The sequence below is a fragment of the Podarcis tiliguerta genome (genome assembly GCF_965153285.1).
Source record: "Podarcis tiliguerta genome assembly, chromosome: 13".
NCBI classification, from domain to species: domain Eukaryota; kingdom Metazoa; phylum Chordata; class Lepidosauria; order Squamata; family Lacertidae; genus Podarcis; species Podarcis tiliguerta.
Genome location: NC_139546.1, coordinates 44418011 through 44438434, shown reverse-complemented (window position 1 = coordinate 44438434; position 20424 = coordinate 44418011). Strand labels below are relative to the sequence as shown.

Below are 20424 nucleotides of genomic sequence, written 5' to 3'. Positions count from 1 at the left end.
ATGAATGCCTACAATGGAAAACAAGTCTACCATAGTTGTTGAATTCATCCTTGTGGGCTTCACCAGTGTCCGGTGGCTACAACTTCTCCTGTTCGTACTTCTCCTCATCACCTACTTCTTGACCATTGGTGGGAACGTCCTCATCATCTCCATCACCTTGCTTGACCATCGTCTCCAGACCCCCATGTATTTCTTCCTCAGAAATTTCTCTCTCTTGGAAATTGGTTTCACCTCTTCCACCATCCCCAAGGTTTTGCTCAACCTGGCCTTTGATGACAAAACCATTTCTGTTGCAGGCTGTTTCACTCAGTCCTTTTTCTATTTCATACTGGGGACCACTGAATTCTTCCTCTTGGCTACTATGTCCTTTGACAGATACGTGGCCATCTGTAATCCACTTCGCTATACAACCATCATGAACAGTCGTCTCTGTACCCACTTAGTGTTGGGTTCTTGGATATTCAGTTTCCTATACCTTATTGTTCCTCTTATTTTGTTGTTCCATTTACCCTTCTGTGGCCCAAATGTCATCAATCACTTCTTCTGTGATAATCTGCCATTGGTAAAGCTTGCTTGCACTGATACTCAGTCCCTAGAATTGCTTGATTTTCTCCTGGCCACTTTTAGTGTCCTGGGAACTTTAACTGTGACCATAGTTTCATACATTAAGATTATTTCTACTATCTTGTACATCCCTTCAAAGGCAGGGCGGCAGAAAGCCTTCTCAACTTGTGCCTCCCACCTTCTGGTTGTCTTCATCACCTATGGAAGCTGCATTTTTATGTATGTCAAACCAAGGCAGAGTGGGGGACTGGACCTCAGCAGAACGGTGGGTGTTCTGAACAATGTGGTGTCTCCGCTACTCAACCCGTTCATCTACAGCTTGAGGAACAAGCAGGTCAAGGAGGCCCTGAAAGATGTCACTGGTCAGAGAATTAGGTTTTCTGGGATTTTCAAGCACTGATGATTTGAAATGGGACTGTAGAAAGGATTTAGAAACATGGGAAGGTGTCTTGTACTGAGATAGACCTTTGGTGCATCTGGCCCTGTATTTTCTATACTGATGGGTAGAGGCTTGCCAAGGGTTCAGACAGAGGACATTCCTAATCCTATCTGGAGATGCAAGGGATTGAACCAGTGACCTTTTGTGTGCTAGGTCGAATACATGCTACCACCACACAAAAGGTGGATGTTTTGCCCAGACAAACACCGTTATTATTTTGCTAATGGTGATCCTTCCTTTTCCTCTTTCTGCTCCTTCTATTCACTCCCCTCTGAATCAAACAGCAACAGTGTTCATTACATAGTATCAGTGACTAAAACAATTTAGGTAAAGAGAATCCAGGTTCAGGTTTGAACTTGTTACCAGCAGAATGAATTCTCATTGTTTCCCAATGGCATTCAGTTCAACTGATATTCTGGCAACATATGCAAAGGCATTCAGTGTGAATGGTTGGCAAAAACCTTGAAAATTGCTGAGATAATAAAATTAAAAGGAGTAAAAGAAGGAAGAAAGCAAAGTTTTGGGAGAAAATGATTTTCTTTTGTTAGTTACTGCCAATATACAGTGGTACCTCGGTTTGCATACGTCTTGGTTTGCATACGTCTTGGATTACAAACATGTCAAACCGGGAAGTGTGTGTTTGGGTTTGCAACCTTTTTTTTTTTTTTTTTTTTTTATTACAACCCATTTATTTATTTTTTGGACTATGAACAATTTGGGGGGGAGGCCTCATTGGCGAAAGCGCACCTTGGGTTACAACCTGTTTTGGTTTACAAACGGACCTCCGGAACGGATTATGGCTGTAAACCGAGGTACCACTGTATATGTAATTTTCATGTAAACCAATGAAGATTTTAAGGTGTATGAGTAACATCTCACATAATACAATTCACTCTAGGCTTTGCACACATTGTTTTCCAGCAAGCTAATACAAAGATTAAAACTACAAAATGAAAAAGCAACAAAATAAGCACACACCAAAAGACTCCTAAAAGGAACAGATCATAAACTATCAAAGAGGTAAGTAAAGGTTGAGCACTATATTACATATTGGTTTGCATCTACAAAAATAATACGATGAAATACCTAAAAAGAACTTGCCAATGCACATGGATTGCACATCCAGAACCTATGACCCTTACAGACTAATATGTTACAAAATTAGCTTTATTCATCAGTTGTACAGTAGGTTTCCTGCTCCTCAGAGAATTAGAACAAACGTCTCTTGTGTAGCCTATCTAGTAAAGACCCAATATCTCTTATGCTTTGTGCTTAGGGATGTCAGCATGCACCACTATGTCTGAGAGGCTGATTCCATGTTCAGTCCTGATGCAAAGAGATGTAGAAATACATACAGTCATGCTGATAAGCTTATATGAAGCAAGGAAGCAAAGAATATTCAGGAAGGCATAGTCAACTGAGAAAAATGGGAAATGGGAAACCTATGTGTTCTAAACTGGGAGTAAATCCCCTATAATACTGAGCCTTGCTCTGTTAGAGTGAGCAGTTTTTAGCCTTTACCTTTGCTTGGGAAGCAAGCAGGAAATCAGCTTCAGCACAACTAAGTCTTGCATTTAAGATCCTTTAACAGCTGCAGCTTGTAAGTTCTAGGCACTCATTTGCCATCTGCAGAAATCAGAGTCTAGGCACCATTCTGCAGAGGACCAAGGAGAATATGCTGAAGCCCTCTGGTGAGTGTGGATTGTAAGTGGTGAGTACTTTCAGAGAACTCGTATCCGGATGGTGAATGGCTGTGTTATAAATAATATAACACTGCAACTCTCTTCTAGCAGCTTCTCCTTCTCTCTGTAAGGTATGCAGCTTGGGGCTAGGTTTCTGAGAGTTATGTCATTATTATTATTATTATTATTATTATTATTATTATTATTATTATCAGCTTACAACATAATAAAAACATCAATCCTTAAAAAGTTCCCTAAACAGGGTTGCCTTTTAGAAGAACAGATAGTTGTTTATTTCCTCAACATCTGATGGGAGGGTGTTCCATAAGGAGGGCACCCCTATCGAGAAGGCCCTCTGCCTGGTTCCCTATAACCTCGCAGTAAGAGAACTGCCAGAAGGCCCTCAGCACTGGACCTCAGTGTCTAGGCTGAACGATGGGGGTGGAGACACTCCTTCAGGTATACTTGGCCAAGGCTGTTTAGGGCTTTAAAGGTCAGCACCAACACTTTGAATTGTGCATGGAAATGTACTGGGAGTCAGTGAAGATCCTTTAGAACAGGTGTTATATGGTCCTGGCAGCCACTCCCAGTCACCTTCAAAGGTAGTCCCACATACAGCACATTGCAGTAGTCCAAGTGGGAGATAACCAGAGCATTTACCACTCTGGCAAGACAGTCTGCGGGCATGAAGGGTCTCAGCCTGTGAACCAGATGGAACTGGTAAACAGCTGCCCTGGACATAGAATTGACCTGGGCCTCCATGGGCAGCTATGAGTCCAAAATTACTCCCAGGCTACACACCTGCTCTTTCAGGGGCACGGTTATCCCACTCAGGACCAGGGAGTCCTCCACACTCACCCACCCCCTGTCCCCCAAGAACAGTACTTCTGTCTTGTCAGAATTCAACCTCAATCTATTAGCTGCCATCCATCCACCAACTGCATCTGCTACAATTGTTAGTAAGTACAGTGATACCTCGGGTTAAGTACTTAATTCATTCTGGAGATCCGTTCTTAACCTGAAACTGTTCTTAACCTGAAGCACCACTTTAGCTAATGGGGCCTCCTGCTGCCGCCACGCCGACAGAGCCTGATTTCTGTTCTTATCCTGAAGCAAAGTTCTTAACCTTGAAGCACTATTTCTGGGTTAGCGGAGTATGTAACCTGAAGCATATGTAACCTGATGTGTATGTAACCTGAGGTACCACTGTACCTGTATATATTTCCCACCGCTATCATTACCAATCAAAAGGCAAGTGTGTATGATAAAATAATTTATTGAGATACAAATATTAAAAGATCTGATGATTGATTAGTGTTACAGAAGTGTATACTTCTAGTTTTACAGCGTCTTATTGGTTACATACAGCACAGTGACTAATAACAATGCTGGGCCTCCTTTATTAAACTAACTCTGCCACCACCCAAACACACTCTTCCCATATCTCAATGCAATTACCACACAATTGTTTCTCTGAACTGTCTCCCATTATTCACACTCCCTTTCAAATTCTTATCCAGTCACCACTCACTTCCCACATTCCAAGCAGACGCTCTCCCAACCAAACTCATACCCCAATTCATATATTATTGTTACCTACACATTTACTACTTATTAGTTTACCTTAGTTTCTGTAATATTATTACATATCCGCACGATATTATTTACATAAATTCCAGATTTACAGTGCCCATATTTCTTCCTCCTTCCTCAAAGCATTCAGCTGTGTTTGATGAATCCATGCCAAAATAATTCATATTGGACTACTGAAAAATGGGGACCTCGTGACTTTACACCGGCACCAAAATTCACTGATACATGGAAACAACCAAAAATTTAGAGACAAACAACAGAGGGTCACGGCCCTCAGACATCTGGTTTGCCACTGTGGGAGAAAAGAAATGATGGCTTGCTTAGTGCCACGAGGGAGCTGACAGGCAACACACTTAGCGAACAGTCAAGAAAAACCAGGCATGCAGCAAGCAGTTCATTTATTAGTATCAAGCAGAAACGCAAGGAGTGTGCTCCCTCAAAGCTTGAGCTGTTGTCCAGAGTGTCCTCTCCTCACCAGATCACTTTCTATGTGTCAGCCCCCTCATGCTGCCTATGGCTGTTGCCAAAGGACTTTCTGTCTCTGTCTGGTTTTCTGCTCTGTGACATGGATGAAACACCTGGTCTTAGGAAAGGAAAGGGATGTGGCAGGCTCTCAAGGGACATACTATCAACTGACTCCGGTACTGTCTCTGTCACATCTGGTTCCTGCCTCTGTTCAGAGCTGCTGCACCTGCTGGCTTCCCCCTGTTCCTCACTGTGGCGTTTGCCTCCTAGGATGGGTCATAAGGAAAGGGTTAAAATGGGTGTGATGTGATTGGCCAGTGAGAATGCAAGGGGGGGGAGTAAAAGTCAGAGTGGGAGGTTTTGAAAGTCAGTTGAGGTTTGGGAGTTGAGAGTTGAGGTTTGGGAGTTGGAGAAGGAAGAGGGAGGAATAGGCAGTGGGTTGGTCGAGTTGTATTGTGAGAGAGTGAGAGGAATTGTTAGGTGGAGTCAGATAGATAGTTGGAATAATCAGTTTGGAGTTGTTAGGAACTAAGATTAAGAAACTGACAAGAGAAAAATAAACAGAATCCATACGCTTGTTCCTGCATTTAAAAATAAACTTGATTATTTGTTAATGTTAACAACTGTCTGGACTCTGTGTGTCCCCGTGAGAAGTGGGGTGAAGAAAGCAATCACAGTGGTGGCACAGGGTAAATAGACCGTCAAACGTCCGGGGGCCCTGTGTGATCGCCAGACTCACCCTCCAATATGTCCCAGTTCTTTTTTTTGGGGGGGGGGTGTCCTGTATCCTACCACCATGAACCTGGGACCATATTACCTACTTCTGTGCTCTCCCCGGAAGCCTCTTGGTCAGGCGGTCTCCACCACTCCTCCAGTGTGGTGTAGTGGTTAAGAGCGGTAGTCACGTAATCTGGGGAACCGGGTTCGTGTCTCCGCTCCTCCACATGCAGCTGCTGGGTGACCTTGGGCCAGTCACACTTCTTTGAAGTCTCTCAGCCCCACTCATCTCACAGAGCGTTTGTTGTGGGGGAGGAAGGGAAAGGAGAATGTTAGCCGCTTTGAGACTCCTGAAGGGGGAGTGAAAGGCGGGATATCAAATCCAAACTCTTCCTCATCCAGCCAGTCCCTGACACATAGAGACCTTGATTGGTTTCAGCAAGTCCATTCTTAAATATATGAGGAATTACTGTATTGATTTAATCGGAGTGAATCAATACTAAATGACTTCTGCTTTTGGAGAGGCCAGCCTTATTGACTCATTTTCCTTCACTTTGTTTTCAGAGAAGTGCCCAGAAATGAGGAACAACACTGTTGTGAGGGAATTCATACTCCTGGGCTTCAGTGACAAATGCTGGCTTGAAATCTTGATCTTTCTCCTGCTCTCCACCACGTATTTTCTGACCATATTGGGAAACACAGTGATTATTCTGATCACGCTGGTGAATAACCAGCTCTACACCCCAATGTATTTCTTCCTCCGACATCTTGCAATTGTGGACATTGGTTTCACCAGCACCGTCCTTCCAAAAGCTTTGACCAACATGGCCAATGGCCAACGGACTATCTCCCTACCTGGTTGTTTCACACAGGTGTATCTATTCCTGGTTGTGGGAACCACAGAGTTTGCTCTGCTGGCGGTCATGTCCATTGACAGATATGTGGCTATCCGCAACCCTCTTCACTACTCAACCATAATGAATGGCCGAACCTGCTCATTGATGGTGCTCTGCTCTTGGGCTGGGGGATTTTTGCTTATCATGGCTCCAGCAATTACATTATTTCAAATGCCCTTTTGTGGTCCAAATGCCATGGACCATTTTTTCTGTGACATTGGGCCTCTGATTAAACTGGCATGTACAGATACAAGTCTTCTGGAACTCATGGTTCTCCTCATTGCTGTTCTTTCTCTCCTCGGGACCTTGGCTATAAACATTGTATCCTACATCAATATTATTTCCACCATCATGCGCATCCCGTCAAGAGCAGGGAGGCAAAAGGCTTTCTCCACTTGCGCTTCTCACAGCATCGTGGTATCTATCGGCTACGGCAGTTGCATTTTCATGTACATAAAACCAAAAGGTGCCAATGAATTAATTTTCAACAAAGGGGTGGCTCTTCTGAACACTGTGGTGGCCCCTCTTCTCATCCCTTTCATATATTGCCTTAGGAATAGACAGGTCCAGGATGCCTTGAGAGGAACAACGAAGCAATTTGTTGGTAGATTTTGTAAGACTCCAAGTTGATTTTGGGTAGGATTTGGCATCAAAATCAGGAACCTTTGGGTGCCAGCTGCAATAGGCAATCATTTCCATTAAATTCTGTTTTGTGGAATGGGTCACATTCACAACATGCATTTAAAGCAGTGTTGCATCTCTTTAAACTCCCATGGCTTCCCCCAAAGTATCTCAGGAACTGTCGTTTATTAAGGGTTCTTAGAGTTGTTAGGTGTCAGGGACCATGCTGAGGAGGGCTACAATGAGGAGGCATGGTGGGAGCCACCGCCTCCCCCTGACCCTGAATCTCCCCAGGAGCAGGAGGACAGTATAGATGTAGAACAGTGGTTTGCAGAGGGGCATAGTTCAGAAGGGAAAAGCTGGGAAAATGGATGAAGAGCAGCTTGGAGAAGAAACACTGGAAGAGAGAGGGTTAACAGATTCACAGTTGTTGGATAGCATCCCCCTCCCCTCCCCCCACATTCTAGGAGAGCTGAAAAAGTTGCTGAACAGAAAGTACAGCAAAGTACAGCGACTACAAGCTCAGGTTACCAGAAGTAGAGGTGATATGGATTGGCAGGAATGGGGGGGGGGGTTAGCCTTAATTGGAAGCACTGCCATTCTTAGTGGGAGACATTTGTTATCCCTCGCTGTGGTTCTTATAGAATTCAAACTGCTAAGAAGACTCTGCTCACTTTGTTTTGCTTATCTACTGCCAAGGGAGGAGGAAGCCGATTCCTTGAAGCCTGACATTAGGAGATCCCTTTTCCCCTTCCGGAGTGGTTTAACAACTCTTAACCCAGGAAGTGAGGGATGATCCTGTTTGAGAGCTGTTATATAATGGTCTCTATTTCCTAATGGAAGTCCTCACATTTATCAGTTGTGGATATTTTCTGTTGTAATCTTTGGAAGAATCAGGTCTTCTCTACACATTATCAGTATGTACTGGGAGCTTTTTCTGAATGGATATTGTATGTGCTCAACAGAAATAGTGATGGGGAAAGAGTTTTTTCAGTTCACATTTCAAGATGAGCCCACCTAATTCACACTTTCTGAAATAATGTGAGAACCAAACATGACCATTCTTTGAAATTTGCACCTCTTTGAATTTGTTTGTATTGGATCCCTTGCTATTTCGTATTTATTTGGATATCTCAATCTAGTTATCTCTTTTGCCTTTGCTGATTAATAAATTTGGTTTAAAAAAAAATAAAGCTGGAGGGAGGTTGCTTTTTAAAATCAACAAAAAAAAAACACAATTAACTCATAGTGAGTTCTTTCCTTGAATCTTATGGGATTACTTCTCTTTCCAATTGTTCTAAAATTACCAAGTTAAAGAATGGGGCACTTTAAAAAGCTATGTTTTAAATAATGACTGACCATGCTGCAGTGTCAGGCTGCGGAGTCAGCCACAAATCAGAGAAATGATAAAAAAAATTACCAAGCAATTTATTCAAAAATTCACAGAAAGCAATGAAGGAATGCAGCCTTCCCTAATAATGGCGTTGCTCCAAGTAAAGTCCCACCCCACTGCATCTTCCCTATTCTGCATCACCCCTGCATCGGCTAATCTGAGCTTTCTGCCCCTGAGCTTTCTGTTCTACTACATTCAATGCACGCCTGGTCCTGGGGGGGGGGGGGGGTCAGGTATGCTTTCCAAGGTCACTGAGTCTGTCAGCTGCCTCTCTCCTGGAACTTCTTCTTCCTGCTGCTCCTCTTCCAATATTTCCCAGCTTCTACCATCTGCAGTGTTTAACTAAATACTGCTCTAAATCTATACTGTCCTCCTGTTCTCGGAAAGGTTCAGGAGAAAAGGGGGTGGCCTCCACCATTCCTCCTCAGTCCAGCCCCTGACATGGGGTCACACATGTCTTGTGGCATGGATCCTGTTTCCCAATGTTGCAAGAAAAGGTGTGGGGGTGCACCATGAGGGAAGAGTTAAGGCAGGCCTTCAACACTTCTGTTGGAATTCTGTCTTATTCTGGGAGTTGATGGTGTTCTTCAGCTCATCAGGGGAAGGAAGGACATCTAACTCTTCCAAGATAGGCAGAGTCTGGATGCAGTCAATGGCTGTGTCAGCAACCATGCTTTCCTGCGAGCACAGTTCTTGATAGAACCTTCAAGGAAGGAGAGTCCACAACCTTCCAAGGGAGTCCATTTCACTGTAGAACAGCTCTTACCCTCAGAAAGTTCTTCCTGGTGTTTAGCCTGGAGAAGAGGAGGTTAAGGGGTGATATGATAGCCATGTTCAAATATATAAAAGGATGTCACATAAAGGAGGGAGAAAGGTTGTTTTCTGCTTCTCCAGAGAAGCGGACATGGAGCAATAGATCCAAACTACAAGAAAGAAGATTCCACCTAAACATTAGGAAGAACTTCCTGACAGTAAGAGCTGTTCGACAGTGGAATTTGCTGCCAAGGAGTGTGGTGGAGTCTCCTTCTTTGGAGGTCTTTAAGCAGAGGCTTGACAACCATATGTCAGGAGTGCTCTGATGGTGTTTCCTGCTTGGCAGGGGGTTGGACTCGATGGCCCTTGTGGTCTCTTCCAACTCTAGGATTCTAGGATTCTAGTTAGAATCGCCTTTCTTATAACTTGAAGCTATTGGTTTGAGTACTACCAACCAAATAACAACAACAACAACAATAATAATAATTTATTATTTATTATTTATACCCTGCCCATCTGGCTGGGTTTCCCCAGCCACTCTGGGCGGCTTCCAATAGAATATTAAAACCAATACAGCACCCAACATTAAAAACTTCCCTAAACAGGGCCACCTTCAGTTGTCTTTTAAAAATAAAATAGTTGCTTATTTCCTTGACATCTGCTGGGAGGACGTTCCACAGGGCAGGCGCCACCACCGAAAAGGACCTCTGCCTGGTTCCCGGTAACCTCACTTTTCACAGTGAGGGAACCGCCAGAAGGCCCTCAGCGCTGGACCTCAGTGTCCGGACTGGACAATGGGGGTGGAGACGCTCCTTCAGGTATTCAGGACCAAGGTAGTTTTAACAAACTGCTGGAAAAACCAGTTTTCCTGGGGCAATTCACAGTATATTCCAAGCACTTGAACAAAAATGTATTTCAGGTGTATTTGATTTTGCATTTCATTTCATTAATTTACTTTATTCTCCTTTTACTCCAATGAGTCAAGCAGAAATCAACAAATCAATTCATTAACTTATGTCTGAGTAGGGATATGATCTCAAGTCTCCCCATGCTTAGCTGGACTCTAACCCCTTCAACACACAAATCCGCTTTAAACTACATGCCAATAATCATTATCCTTCAACCAGGCTACATTTATTCCTGAAACCATGCGTGTGTGTGCTACTTTACAAAGCAGGAGGGCAGCACTTAGCTGCAAGGTCTAGGAAATGCATTCCTCTCTGTGTGCATTCTAATGTTGATTCATTATATGGATCAATAAATAGTATTAAATTCCAGGGATGGGCAGAAGGTATATTAGAATAGCTACTGTTAAATCTCTGGTTGATTTGTAGTATATCAGGCAAAGTTTCTGACTCTCGACTGTCTGAAAATAACAGCAGTTAAAAATCTCCTCCGCCTTCTAAATCTGGCTACTGAAAAGGCATTATCATAGTTCAATGATATGTTCCACTCATACATAGTGTGTGGTTTGGGGAAAGTCCTGAAAATCAAAAAGAGAGGCTAGGAGAACCACATTTGTCTCCCAAGCCTGAGGTAGCTCACCCCTGCTAAACAAAATGCACCTGTTTTAGGACTATATAGTTCCCTCTTCATCTCAGAAAATGACGTTATGGTCCACCACAGAACATTTTGTTCAATTGTAAGGTATAAGTGCAGGTAAAATCACCACAACTCTTTCTATCATACAAAGTTTGTGGTGATCTTCTCATGAGCGAACAAGAGCTTACATTGAAAAAGTGTAGCTGAAGACAGAATATTGAGGAATTGAACATGAGGGTCATTGGAAAGTTCCAGCTATGTACTGAAGTCAGTGCTTTGCCCACAAAATTAAGCATGATTCACGAGCAGCTTCCGAAGCTTCTGGGTCTCCGAAGCTTTGCCCTGACCAAAAATCCCTTGCAAGATGCCCTTGACCAAATCATTTCTCAGTGTATACACGAAAGGACTCAGGAATGGGTTGACTATACTACTCAGTAATGCCGGAACTTTGCGAGCCCCCAAAGCAGATTTCTTAGACGGGATCACATACAGTAAGATGGAGATGCTTACAGCCATTAGGAACAAGGTGAGATGAGAGGCACATGTGTTGAAGGCCTTCTTCCTCCCAGTGTCAGTGGGTATGGCCAAAATGGTGGAGACAATGTACGCATAGGAGATGAGAGTTAGAACCAAGGAGCAGAGGATGACCATTGTTGACAGCAGAAAAGTGATTATCTGTATCAAGCCTGTATCGGTACAGGATAGTTTCAGCAGAGGCTCACTGTCACAGAAGAAGTGGTCAATGACATGGGACTTGCAATAGGAGAACTTGGTGATCATGATGGTTGGATAGAGGACAGAGATGAACCCACCCAGCCAGCAGACCAATACGAATTGGACACAAACCTGGCCATTCATAATGATGGGGTAACGTAATGGGTTGCATATGGCTACATAACGGTCATAGGACATGGACGTCAAGAGGAAGTACTCCACTGTGGCCAAAAAGAAGTAGAAGTAGGATTGGGCCATGCAGCTAGCAAAAGAAATGGTCTTGGCTCCAGAAAGAAGGCCCCTTAGCAAGCTCGGAACAGTCACAGTCGAAAAAGCAAGGTCCAGGATGGAGAGGTTGCCAAGGAAGAAGTACATGGGTGTATGGAGGCTGCTGTTGGTGGAGGTAATGAACAGAACGACTATGTTACCCAACAGTGTCAAGATGTACACAGCTATGAGAACTGTTGCCAACAGAATCTCTGCTTCACGTTGCATCAGAAAACCTATCAGGATGAAGTCTTCATATCCGGTGTGGTTTCCCATCTCTAATCTTTCAAAACAAAACACACACACAAACAAACACAAAGAGAATTTGCCTCCATAAATTGGCATGCAGCAGCAATAGAATTAATTTCTAGCCCAGGTTTGAGTTTCAAAGAGTTGGAAGGGTCCTCAGAAATCTTGTAGACCAACTCCCTGCTGATGTAGGCTATGTGTTGCTACACCATCCCTGAAAGGCTGTGGTCCAGCATCTGCCTAAAAGTTTCTAATGAAATCTGGGAGCCCATGGAATCATATACAGATTCGGCTGCTTAAATTTCAAATGCAGTTTTAAGGATTGTATATCAGCATTGAAAACTGTACTACTTCTTCGTCCTCCCTCCTCATCCCCCATCTACAACCACAACCTGATGATCTGCAGCAGGGGTTTGCAGATTTCTGACTTGTCAGATCTATTTTGGATGACGATGATGATGAACTATAATCCTAAGATCTACCAAGCAGAACCAGGTGGAAAAGACTTTCAAATAGACTGAGAGACCATGGTGCCTCTGAGTGAAACTGAGCTAAACTGAGAAGTACTCTCTTGGTTAACTTTCTTCATTTCCACAGTCCAATTCAGCAGAAGAAGCCATTTTGTTGCTCTCGATGCCCAATGATTGGGAGTTTGAAACCCTTTCTGGTCTACTGCAAATCAGCTACACAACTCCCAGTAGCTCCTGATCAACCTTATTTTAGGGTTGCCATATTTTAAATTTTAAAAAATGAAAATCCAGACAGAAAAGTTGTTGAGCCATTTTTATGGAAAATCAGCAAAAATGACACTGTTGACATGGGTTGCTATACGTCCAGATTTTGCCAGATACTTCTGCCGATTTCCAGCCAGACACCGCTACCAACTACAATATTCCATATACATCCGGGGAATTTCAGACCTGTGTCACCCCTACTGATCTACAGCATTTGTTCACTGATTGTGGTTTTGAAACTGTAAGACAATTGACCCAAGAGGCTTAGAGAGGACAACAGGAGGAGGGGACTGTGACATATAATCCAAACTTTACAAAGTGACTTCTGATTTGTCCTGAAAACAAAGTAATACCCTTTTTGTGCACATTCTCTCCCATTATCAACATGTTTGTACACTTTTTTTTTGTTTAGTAGAACCCTCCAGATTATTCACACAAGAAAGACTAGCCTCATCCTACAATATAAATGGAAGGCAACTTGCCTGAAACAGTGAAAAACGGCTGTGTAAAAATACTCACTTTAGCATATGAACAAGATGCAGTCTGATGTTCCGTTTAGTCCTTGTGATGGGATGAAGAGCTGCTTGTGTGTAAATTGCAATCCCTCAGAGTTTGAACAGCTTCTCAAACCTCTGCCTGTGACGGAGCCCCTCCAGCATGGCTGCGTCAGTCGCTAGCAGAATCCGAAAGTGGTTGCTTTCGGAAACGTTTCCAACATAAAAGCTCCTTAACGGAAACACGTCTTCTGGCCTCTCTGCGTGACAGTTTCCGGCGAGGAACGGGTGTCCCTATAGGTGGTTCTGAGACATCCCCACTATTTTCACTGGAAGCATCTCTGAGCCATTCCTCCGACTCTCCTTCCCTTGACATTCCTGTTCGCCCCCTACTGGTTCCTTCTTCAGGTGTTACGTCTCCCTTTCCCTCAGAGAGCCTTGGCACCTCCGGTGCTGCCGATGGCAGTTCCCTGACAGTCCTATTTCATTTAATGAGAGACCCTAGGTGCTCTTCTTCTTTGCTGTATCCATCTAGTGGTGAATGACCATCTAATTGTCTAACAGCACATTCGTAAGACTCAAAAGTCCCCCTGAGTTCGAAATGACTTTGCTGAATCATTTGGTCTTCTGCCCTTGTGGCTGAAGTGTCACACTTCCCACAAACCACTTCATGTAGTATTAGCTTAATCTACCATCAACTTAATCCATTTTGGAAGCATATAGAAATGGCAATATTGTTGTTCCAGGGAAACAACTGAGACGGCATGAAACGGTCAGTCCGCACTTTCCCTGCTTACCAGCGTTTTAAGCATGAATTTTGGGGAGCTTAAATGAACATCCTCTTCAATAAGAGATCACAACATGTGGGGGTGTTTTCCTCCTAAAATACAAATGCTGTTTGTGTGGAGTTGATTGATAGAAAATGTATAAGCAGAATGGATTGGAAGGAAAGGGAATGAGACAGAAAAAGGCCCACTTGCTAACAGGAGAGAAATTATTCCAAAAAGTATTTAAAGGAAAAATGGGAAGTGAGGTGAGTCCACAAGTTGAACAAGAAGTCAATGTTCAATTTCTACAGAAAAACCTGAAGCTTCTTCTCACCTAAAATCTCATCCCCCTCCCATTCTGCAGCCTACTTTCTCAATCTGTTGTGTGTTCACTTTCCTAAGATGATTCTATTCATCTTCTCTAGGGAAGCAATCAGAAGAACGTTCCAAGGCAAGGCTTACTTGTTAACAGGAAGCTAAGGGATTCCATTATTTGTCACCCTACAAGGTGAAGCACATCTACCACTGAATTTAATGAGACTTCAGGACAGAAGTTCAGTGGTAGGGCACATATTGTGCATGCTAAAGGTCCCAGGTTTTGCCCCTTGGGATCTCCTGACAGGACTGGCGTTAGAGTTATGGTTATGGTTGCATTGGAGCAAGGAGAAAACCTCTTTCTGAAGCTTTGGGAATCTTTTGCCAATCACTGTGGGCAGTACTGAGCCAGATGGACCAAGGATCTGACTTGGTGGAAAGCAGCTTCCTGTATTACTATGCTTTTTAGCAAATCTGTATATTTTCCAGTCATCATGCCAAGGCTTGCATCTACATGGTTCCCGCACTGTGTCTATACATAACAAAAATTCTGAATTTTATTATTTCCTTTCTTATGCGTACGTCCTGCCTTTCTTCCATCATGGAATCCAAGGTGGTGTGTGCATATGGTTCTCAAGTGGTAATCCATCTAACTACTGACCAGACACAGGCCTACTTAGTTTCAGTGGTGGCATCATGTGCCTTCATATGGTATTGACCTTGATTAAAAAAAACACAAAAACTACAAAGATACAGCTGCATCAGACCAAAGTTCCCGTTAGAACATTGATCCATCAAGGTCAGTGTTGTCTTCAATGAGCACCTGTCAGTCAGTGAAGACAATTCTGAACTAGATGGACCAACCACCTGTTTCAGAATAAAACAGCTTCCTGTGTAGCCCATAATCTTGTGGCCTACACTAAGTAGTCCAGGGATGGGGGACATTTTTCAGCCCAAAGGTCACATTCAATGCTGGGCAACCCTCTCAGGGCCACATACCAATGATGCGTCAGCTAAGAGTGTTAAGTGGATGGAGCCATGAATGTTAATTTTACCACTGTAGACACAGACACCTCCATCCTCCATCCAGTTTAGCAAGAGACTTTATCAGGGTTCAGGGATACATTGTAGCTGGCGGAAAACACTCAAGAAGGTTGTGAAGCAGGATTGGTTGGGGGGGTGGCCTGAAAATAGTCCTAAGGGCCAGAAAGGGACATGAAGCACTGCTGTCAGTCATTGGGCCTGAGGTTCACCATCCCTGGACTCTGCCTCAGCAACAATACCCTTGTTGTTCTGTGATTTCCCTCCCTCATATCCTTATGAAGCAATCTAAAAACCACTTGTCACACCAGTGAGCTCCAGAAGTTTAGTATTTTGTGAAAAAGTATTTTATCTGGTATGTTCTAAATCTGCTACCAGTCAATATCAGGGTGACCTAGGGTGTTATAGCAGTGTCCTTACCCAGGAGAAGCCTAGTCATGGTCAGTTCATTTATATAAGGGATAGAGAACTGGTGGCCCCTGGTTGACCACTGGGTCAAACCGACTGGTACTGATGAGAGCTCATGTCTAGCAATGTAAGCAGGTCCACAAGTTCAGCTTCCTTAATTTATATACCTCATTTCACACATGCATCATGTTCAAAGTGTTTTGTTTTTTAATAAAAAATAGAGAATTTAACTTCATCTGCTCTTGCCTTTCATTTCATTCTCTCCTTGATCCTCTGAGTCACCTCCAAACTTGTTTAAAAGGCCCTTTTTTTCCACCATGGATCTCAAATTTTTGAGTACAGTGGTACCTTGGGTTACAAATGCTTCAGGTTACAGACGCTTCAGGTTACAGACTCCGCTAACCCAGAAATAGTACCTTGGGTTAAGAACTTTGCTTCAGGATGAGAACAGAAATTTTGGGGGGGCGGCAGTGGGAGGCCCCATTAGCTAAAGTGGTGCTTCAGGTTAAGAACAGTTTCAGGTTAAGAACGGACCTCCAGAACGAATTAAGTTCTTAACCCGAGGTACCACTGTAATCAACACCTTGTATTGCCTCAACACATCTTTCAGTTCCTGCTTCACAGTGCCATTTTTCAATGTTTCCTCAGCACCCTAACCCAGAAGAAGCCTGATTGTAGTCAGTTTATTCATATCAGGGACAGGGAACATGTGGTCCTCTAAATGTTGCTCCCACAATCCCTGACCGCTGAGGCCTTATTGACCATCACTGATGAGAATTCGTGCCAGGCAATGTCAGCTAGTCCACAAGTTCACCTTCCTCGAGTTCCGTACTGAATTTCACACAGATTCACCATGTTTAAAGTGGGGGGTATTTTTAAAAGGAAATAGAGATTTCCAAACAGTATGAAAGACATTATATATTTTTAGTAAATGCATTCCAAATACTATTCTATTTATCCATATAGCATCAGCACCTAAAAGCAATCCATTCATACGTTGCAAGAGTTGTCATATCTTTGGTCCGTTGTTCAAAGGGGACCATAGTATTATCTTTCCAATCATAGACTCAAGGAGTTGAAAGGGGCCCAAGGCTCTCATCTAGTCCAAACCCCTGCAATGATCAATATCAGTCTTTGGCATGCTTAGAGCATGGAGAGTCCATCTACATTTATATGCTGTCAAACTTCATATAAGCGGTGTATGATTTAAAATAATAATATTTGAGAATTTTAAATCCCCCCTCCAAAACGGTATATATACAGTATTGCTTATAAACCTATATTTTGTATCCTATCACAATTTCAAGTTTTCTTCTTTTTGTTTTTGTCATTTTTCTTTTATATTCATTCACTTTATTTTCTCGCTGAAAAGTTTCAATAAAGCATAAAAAATAAAAAATTACACAAATAAAATAGAGAATTTATCTACATCTGTCATTGGCTCTCCTCCCTTCAATCACAGTGGCTACACAGTCTCAAACAAAACAATTGGATGTTGTTTTAGCTTCTTCCATTTTCCCCTTGTGCCTATGAGTCACCTCTAAACTTACTTAAAAGGGTCTTTTCTTTTGCAATGAACCCCAAGCTTTCTGAGTGATCAACACCTTGTACTGTCTCAACACATCTTTGAGTACCTGCTTCACAGTGTCATTTTTCAATGTGAAGATAAATGGGTTCAGAAAGGGGCAGACGATGGTGGTGAGAACGGCAGGCACTTTGTGAACTTCCAAGGTCTCTTTCTGGGAAGGTGTAACATAGATGAAGATGCTGATGCTGCAGGAGATGGAGATTATGGTCAGGTGTGAAGCACAGGTGTTGAAAGCCTTGGCCCGGCCAGTGGAGGTGGAGATGCGCATTACCGCTAAGATGATGAACATGTAGGAAAACAGAGTCACAGTCAATGAGCATATGATCACAACAGCAGACAGAAAAAAGTCCATCAGCTCAATGAAACTGGTATCGCTGCATGACAGTTCCAGCAGTGGGCCGCTGTCACAAAAGAAATGATTGATGACGTTGGACCTACAGAATGACAATCTGGTGATCAGGATGGTGGGAAAGAGGACCGAGAGGAATCCACCCAGCCAGGAACCCACCAGCATTTGAATGCACACCTGGCTGTTCATAATGGCATGATACTGCAGGGGCCTGCAAATGGCAACATATCGGTCATAGGACATGGAGGTCAAGAAGATGAACTCCACTGTGCCCAGAAAGAAGTAGAAATAGGATTGGGTCATGCAGCCAGCAAAAGAGATGGACTTGTCGTTGGAAAAGAGGCTCCACAGCAGCTGTGGGCTGATGGCCGAGGTGAAGAAGATATCTAGGGCAGCAAAGTTGCCAAGGAAGAAGTACATTGGGGTGTGGAGCCGGCTGTCCACCAACACCACAAAGAGGATGACCATGTTGCCCAGCACGGTCACAACGTAGAGGACCAAAAAGAAGAGGGCAAGAAGGATCTCTTCGTGGCGGTCAATGGAGAAGCCCAGCAGGATGAATTCAGACACGCTCTGGTTCTCCATCAGACTTTCCCCTCGTCACTCTCAGCACATTTTCTTGAAGGAACAGTAGAATGGTGAGAGTCAGAACTTTGAACCCAAAACACAGGTGGTGCTTTACAATCCTTACTCATCTTTCCCACCAAACTTTTTAGGCATTTATTTGGGATGGGATATAAATCTACTAAATGACTTTAATCAAATACACAATTATGACAAACATGAACATTTACTTACTGTAGCAAGCAAAAATCCAGTCATGTCCAATACTGGATTTGTAGGCATGGTTGCAAGGAAGATGCTTCTAGATAGTCAGTGTTATTTTGTGTTCTGTCAAGAAACCTGCTGTCTGTCTATCAAACTGGATTTGTAAAATACTCCATTCTTCAACCCTCTTTGATCTCAACTGCCCATGTTTTCTTAAAAGATGAATTCTACTGAAAAATCTTCCTCCCTCCATGCTCTGTAGCCAGTAACCCGCCCATTTGTAGTTAGAATTGAATTGTTTCCAGTCAGGGAACTGCCATCAGTGTCCGAGGGAGAGAGCACGCTCCAAAGGGATCCCAGAGAGTGTCCCGGGAGTGGGAGAGGCAGCCCGTCTTCTGGGGAAGAGAATCAACGTAGCTCCAGTGGAGAAGGGGGGCAGATGGGGGAATCGGCGAGGCGGTCCCATGATTCCTTGCCGGGGACCAGCGGGGAGAGGAAGGGTCCTCCGCTGCCTACGCACAAGCAACCCCTAGAACCATTACATTTCCAATGTGTGCAAATGAGAGAGGACAGATTTGAGGAATCCCATTTAGTAATGCATTGAGAGTCTGAAATCATTAGTGGGGCTCTAGAGAGACAGACTCCAGGGATATTGTTAGAATAATTCTCTAATACAAAAGTTGATGTGGTAGTCGATGAAATGGGAATTTCATTTAGTTCTTTTGAACCAGTTCCTTTGTAATGAAATCATCATCATCATCATCATCATCATCATCCTATTCTCCCTTTTACCAATGTACTGTGTTGGAATGAGTGTTCAATTTCAGGTGGAGAGTTTTGGACTCAAAAAAATGTTCTTCTTCTATGAAATGCACTGGGTGGCCTTGGGATAATCACTATGTGTATCTCAGCCGAACTTACATCACAAGGATGCTCAGTGGAAAGGAGCATTGGAATAGAACACAGCCCTGTTGCATCAAGTCAAAGGCCCTTCTAGTCAAGAATTGTGTTCTCACTGTGGCCAGACATATACCCATAGGAATAACTGCACAATAGAATGTGAACACAACACAAGTTGTCATTCCCAGTGACTGGTGTTCAGGTGCATACTGCCTCTGGGGGCAGAACATAGACACTGTGGATAGTGAATAGCCCTTGGTAGTCTTCGTGAGTTTGTCTAATCCTCTTTTAAAGCTATCCATTTGCTCAGTCAGGATGCTTGCTCTTCTGGGAGCAACTTCCTTAAAATGGAAAACTGGGAGAGGTCAAAGCTTTGCAGCAGTGTCAGACGGAAAGAAGATGAGTTATTCTCTGGCTCAAATCAAGATCCAAGCCAGAGAAGAACTCAGGGGATTATAGTGCTCCAACTTACATTCAAGATGAGTTTTATGAGTTGCTGAGAATCATAAACCAAGTGAAGGAATATTCATATCATGTCTCTAATATTTTGCCAGATAAATAGAATGAGAGGTGATGAGAATTCAGTGCTGTGAATCAGTGAAAAGCATAGCAGTCAACTAGATGGAATAAATGCCCCAGCATTTGATTGTTGGAGAACTGGACCTGGGAGAAAGGGTTAACTTTCTTTATGAGCACAAGTCACTCTCATTTACTGATGGGAAATGGGAAATATTTACAGCCGAGGGGCTGCTGTGTACTACAAGATGTTTAAAAGTTTCTATGCAGTGCTGTTGTTTATTCTGGAGGTACTCAAAGACATGCAGTACCAGCACTTTTTTCTATTAAAAAGTACTGTTTAAAAGTGTGGAACTTACTGGGGGGGGGAGTGGACATGGGTGGCACTGTGGTCTTAACTACTGAGTCTCTTGGGCTTGCCGATCAGCAGTTAAAATCTGCACAATGGGGTGAGCTCCTGTTGCTCTGTCCCAGCTTCTGCCAACCTAGAAGTTCAAAAGCATGCCAGTGTAAGTAGATAAATAGGTACCGCTGCAGTGAGAAGGTAAACGGCGTTTCCATGAGCTCTGGCTCTTGTCACAGTGTCCTGTTGCACCAGAAGTGGTTTAGTCGTGCTGGCCACATGACCCAGAAAGCTGTCTGTGGACAA

The 20424-nt window shown here is 43.4% G+C and overlaps 4 protein-coding genes across 4 annotated transcripts; 2 read left to right on the top strand and 2 right to left on the bottom strand.

Moving 5' to 3' along the window:
- Nucleotides 1-13: 13 nt before the first annotated feature.
- Nucleotides 14-964, top strand: LOC310662630 (olfactory receptor 6E1-like; the record flags this gene model as incomplete). The annotated part of the gene is made up of 1 exon (XM_083409575.1): nucleotides 14-964. One exon carries the CDS (start codon nucleotides 14-16, stop codon nucleotides 962-964), a length of 951 nt encoding a protein of 316 aa, XP_083265701.1.
- Nucleotides 965-2669: 1705 nt separating this feature from the next.
- On the top strand, nucleotides 2670-6986 carry LOC310662629 (olfactory receptor 6C74-like; the record flags this gene model as incomplete). The annotated part of the gene is made up of 2 exons (XM_083409574.1): nucleotides 2670-2714; nucleotides 6025-6986. The coding sequence occupies exon 2, from the start codon at nucleotides 6039-6041 to the stop codon at nucleotides 6984-6986; it is 948 nt and encodes a 315-aa protein (XP_083265700.1). The 5' UTR covers nucleotides 2670-2714; nucleotides 6025-6038.
- Nucleotides 6987-10953: 3967 nt separating this feature from the next.
- Nucleotides 10954-11922, bottom strand: LOC310662628 (olfactory receptor 6J1-like; the record flags this gene model as incomplete). The annotated part of the gene is made up of 1 exon (XM_083409573.1): nucleotides 10954-11922. One exon carries the CDS (start codon nucleotides 11920-11922, stop codon nucleotides 10954-10956), a length of 969 nt encoding a protein of 322 aa, XP_083265699.1.
- A 5282-nt stretch (nucleotides 11923-17204) lies between these two features.
- Nucleotides 17205-18176, bottom strand: LOC310662627 (olfactory receptor 6J1-like; the record flags this gene model as incomplete). The annotated part of the gene is made up of 1 exon (XM_083409572.1): nucleotides 17205-18176. The coding sequence occupies one exon, from the start codon at nucleotides 18174-18176 to the stop codon at nucleotides 17205-17207; it is 972 nt and encodes a 323-aa protein (XP_083265698.1).
- Nucleotides 18177-20424: the final 2248 nt, after the last annotated feature.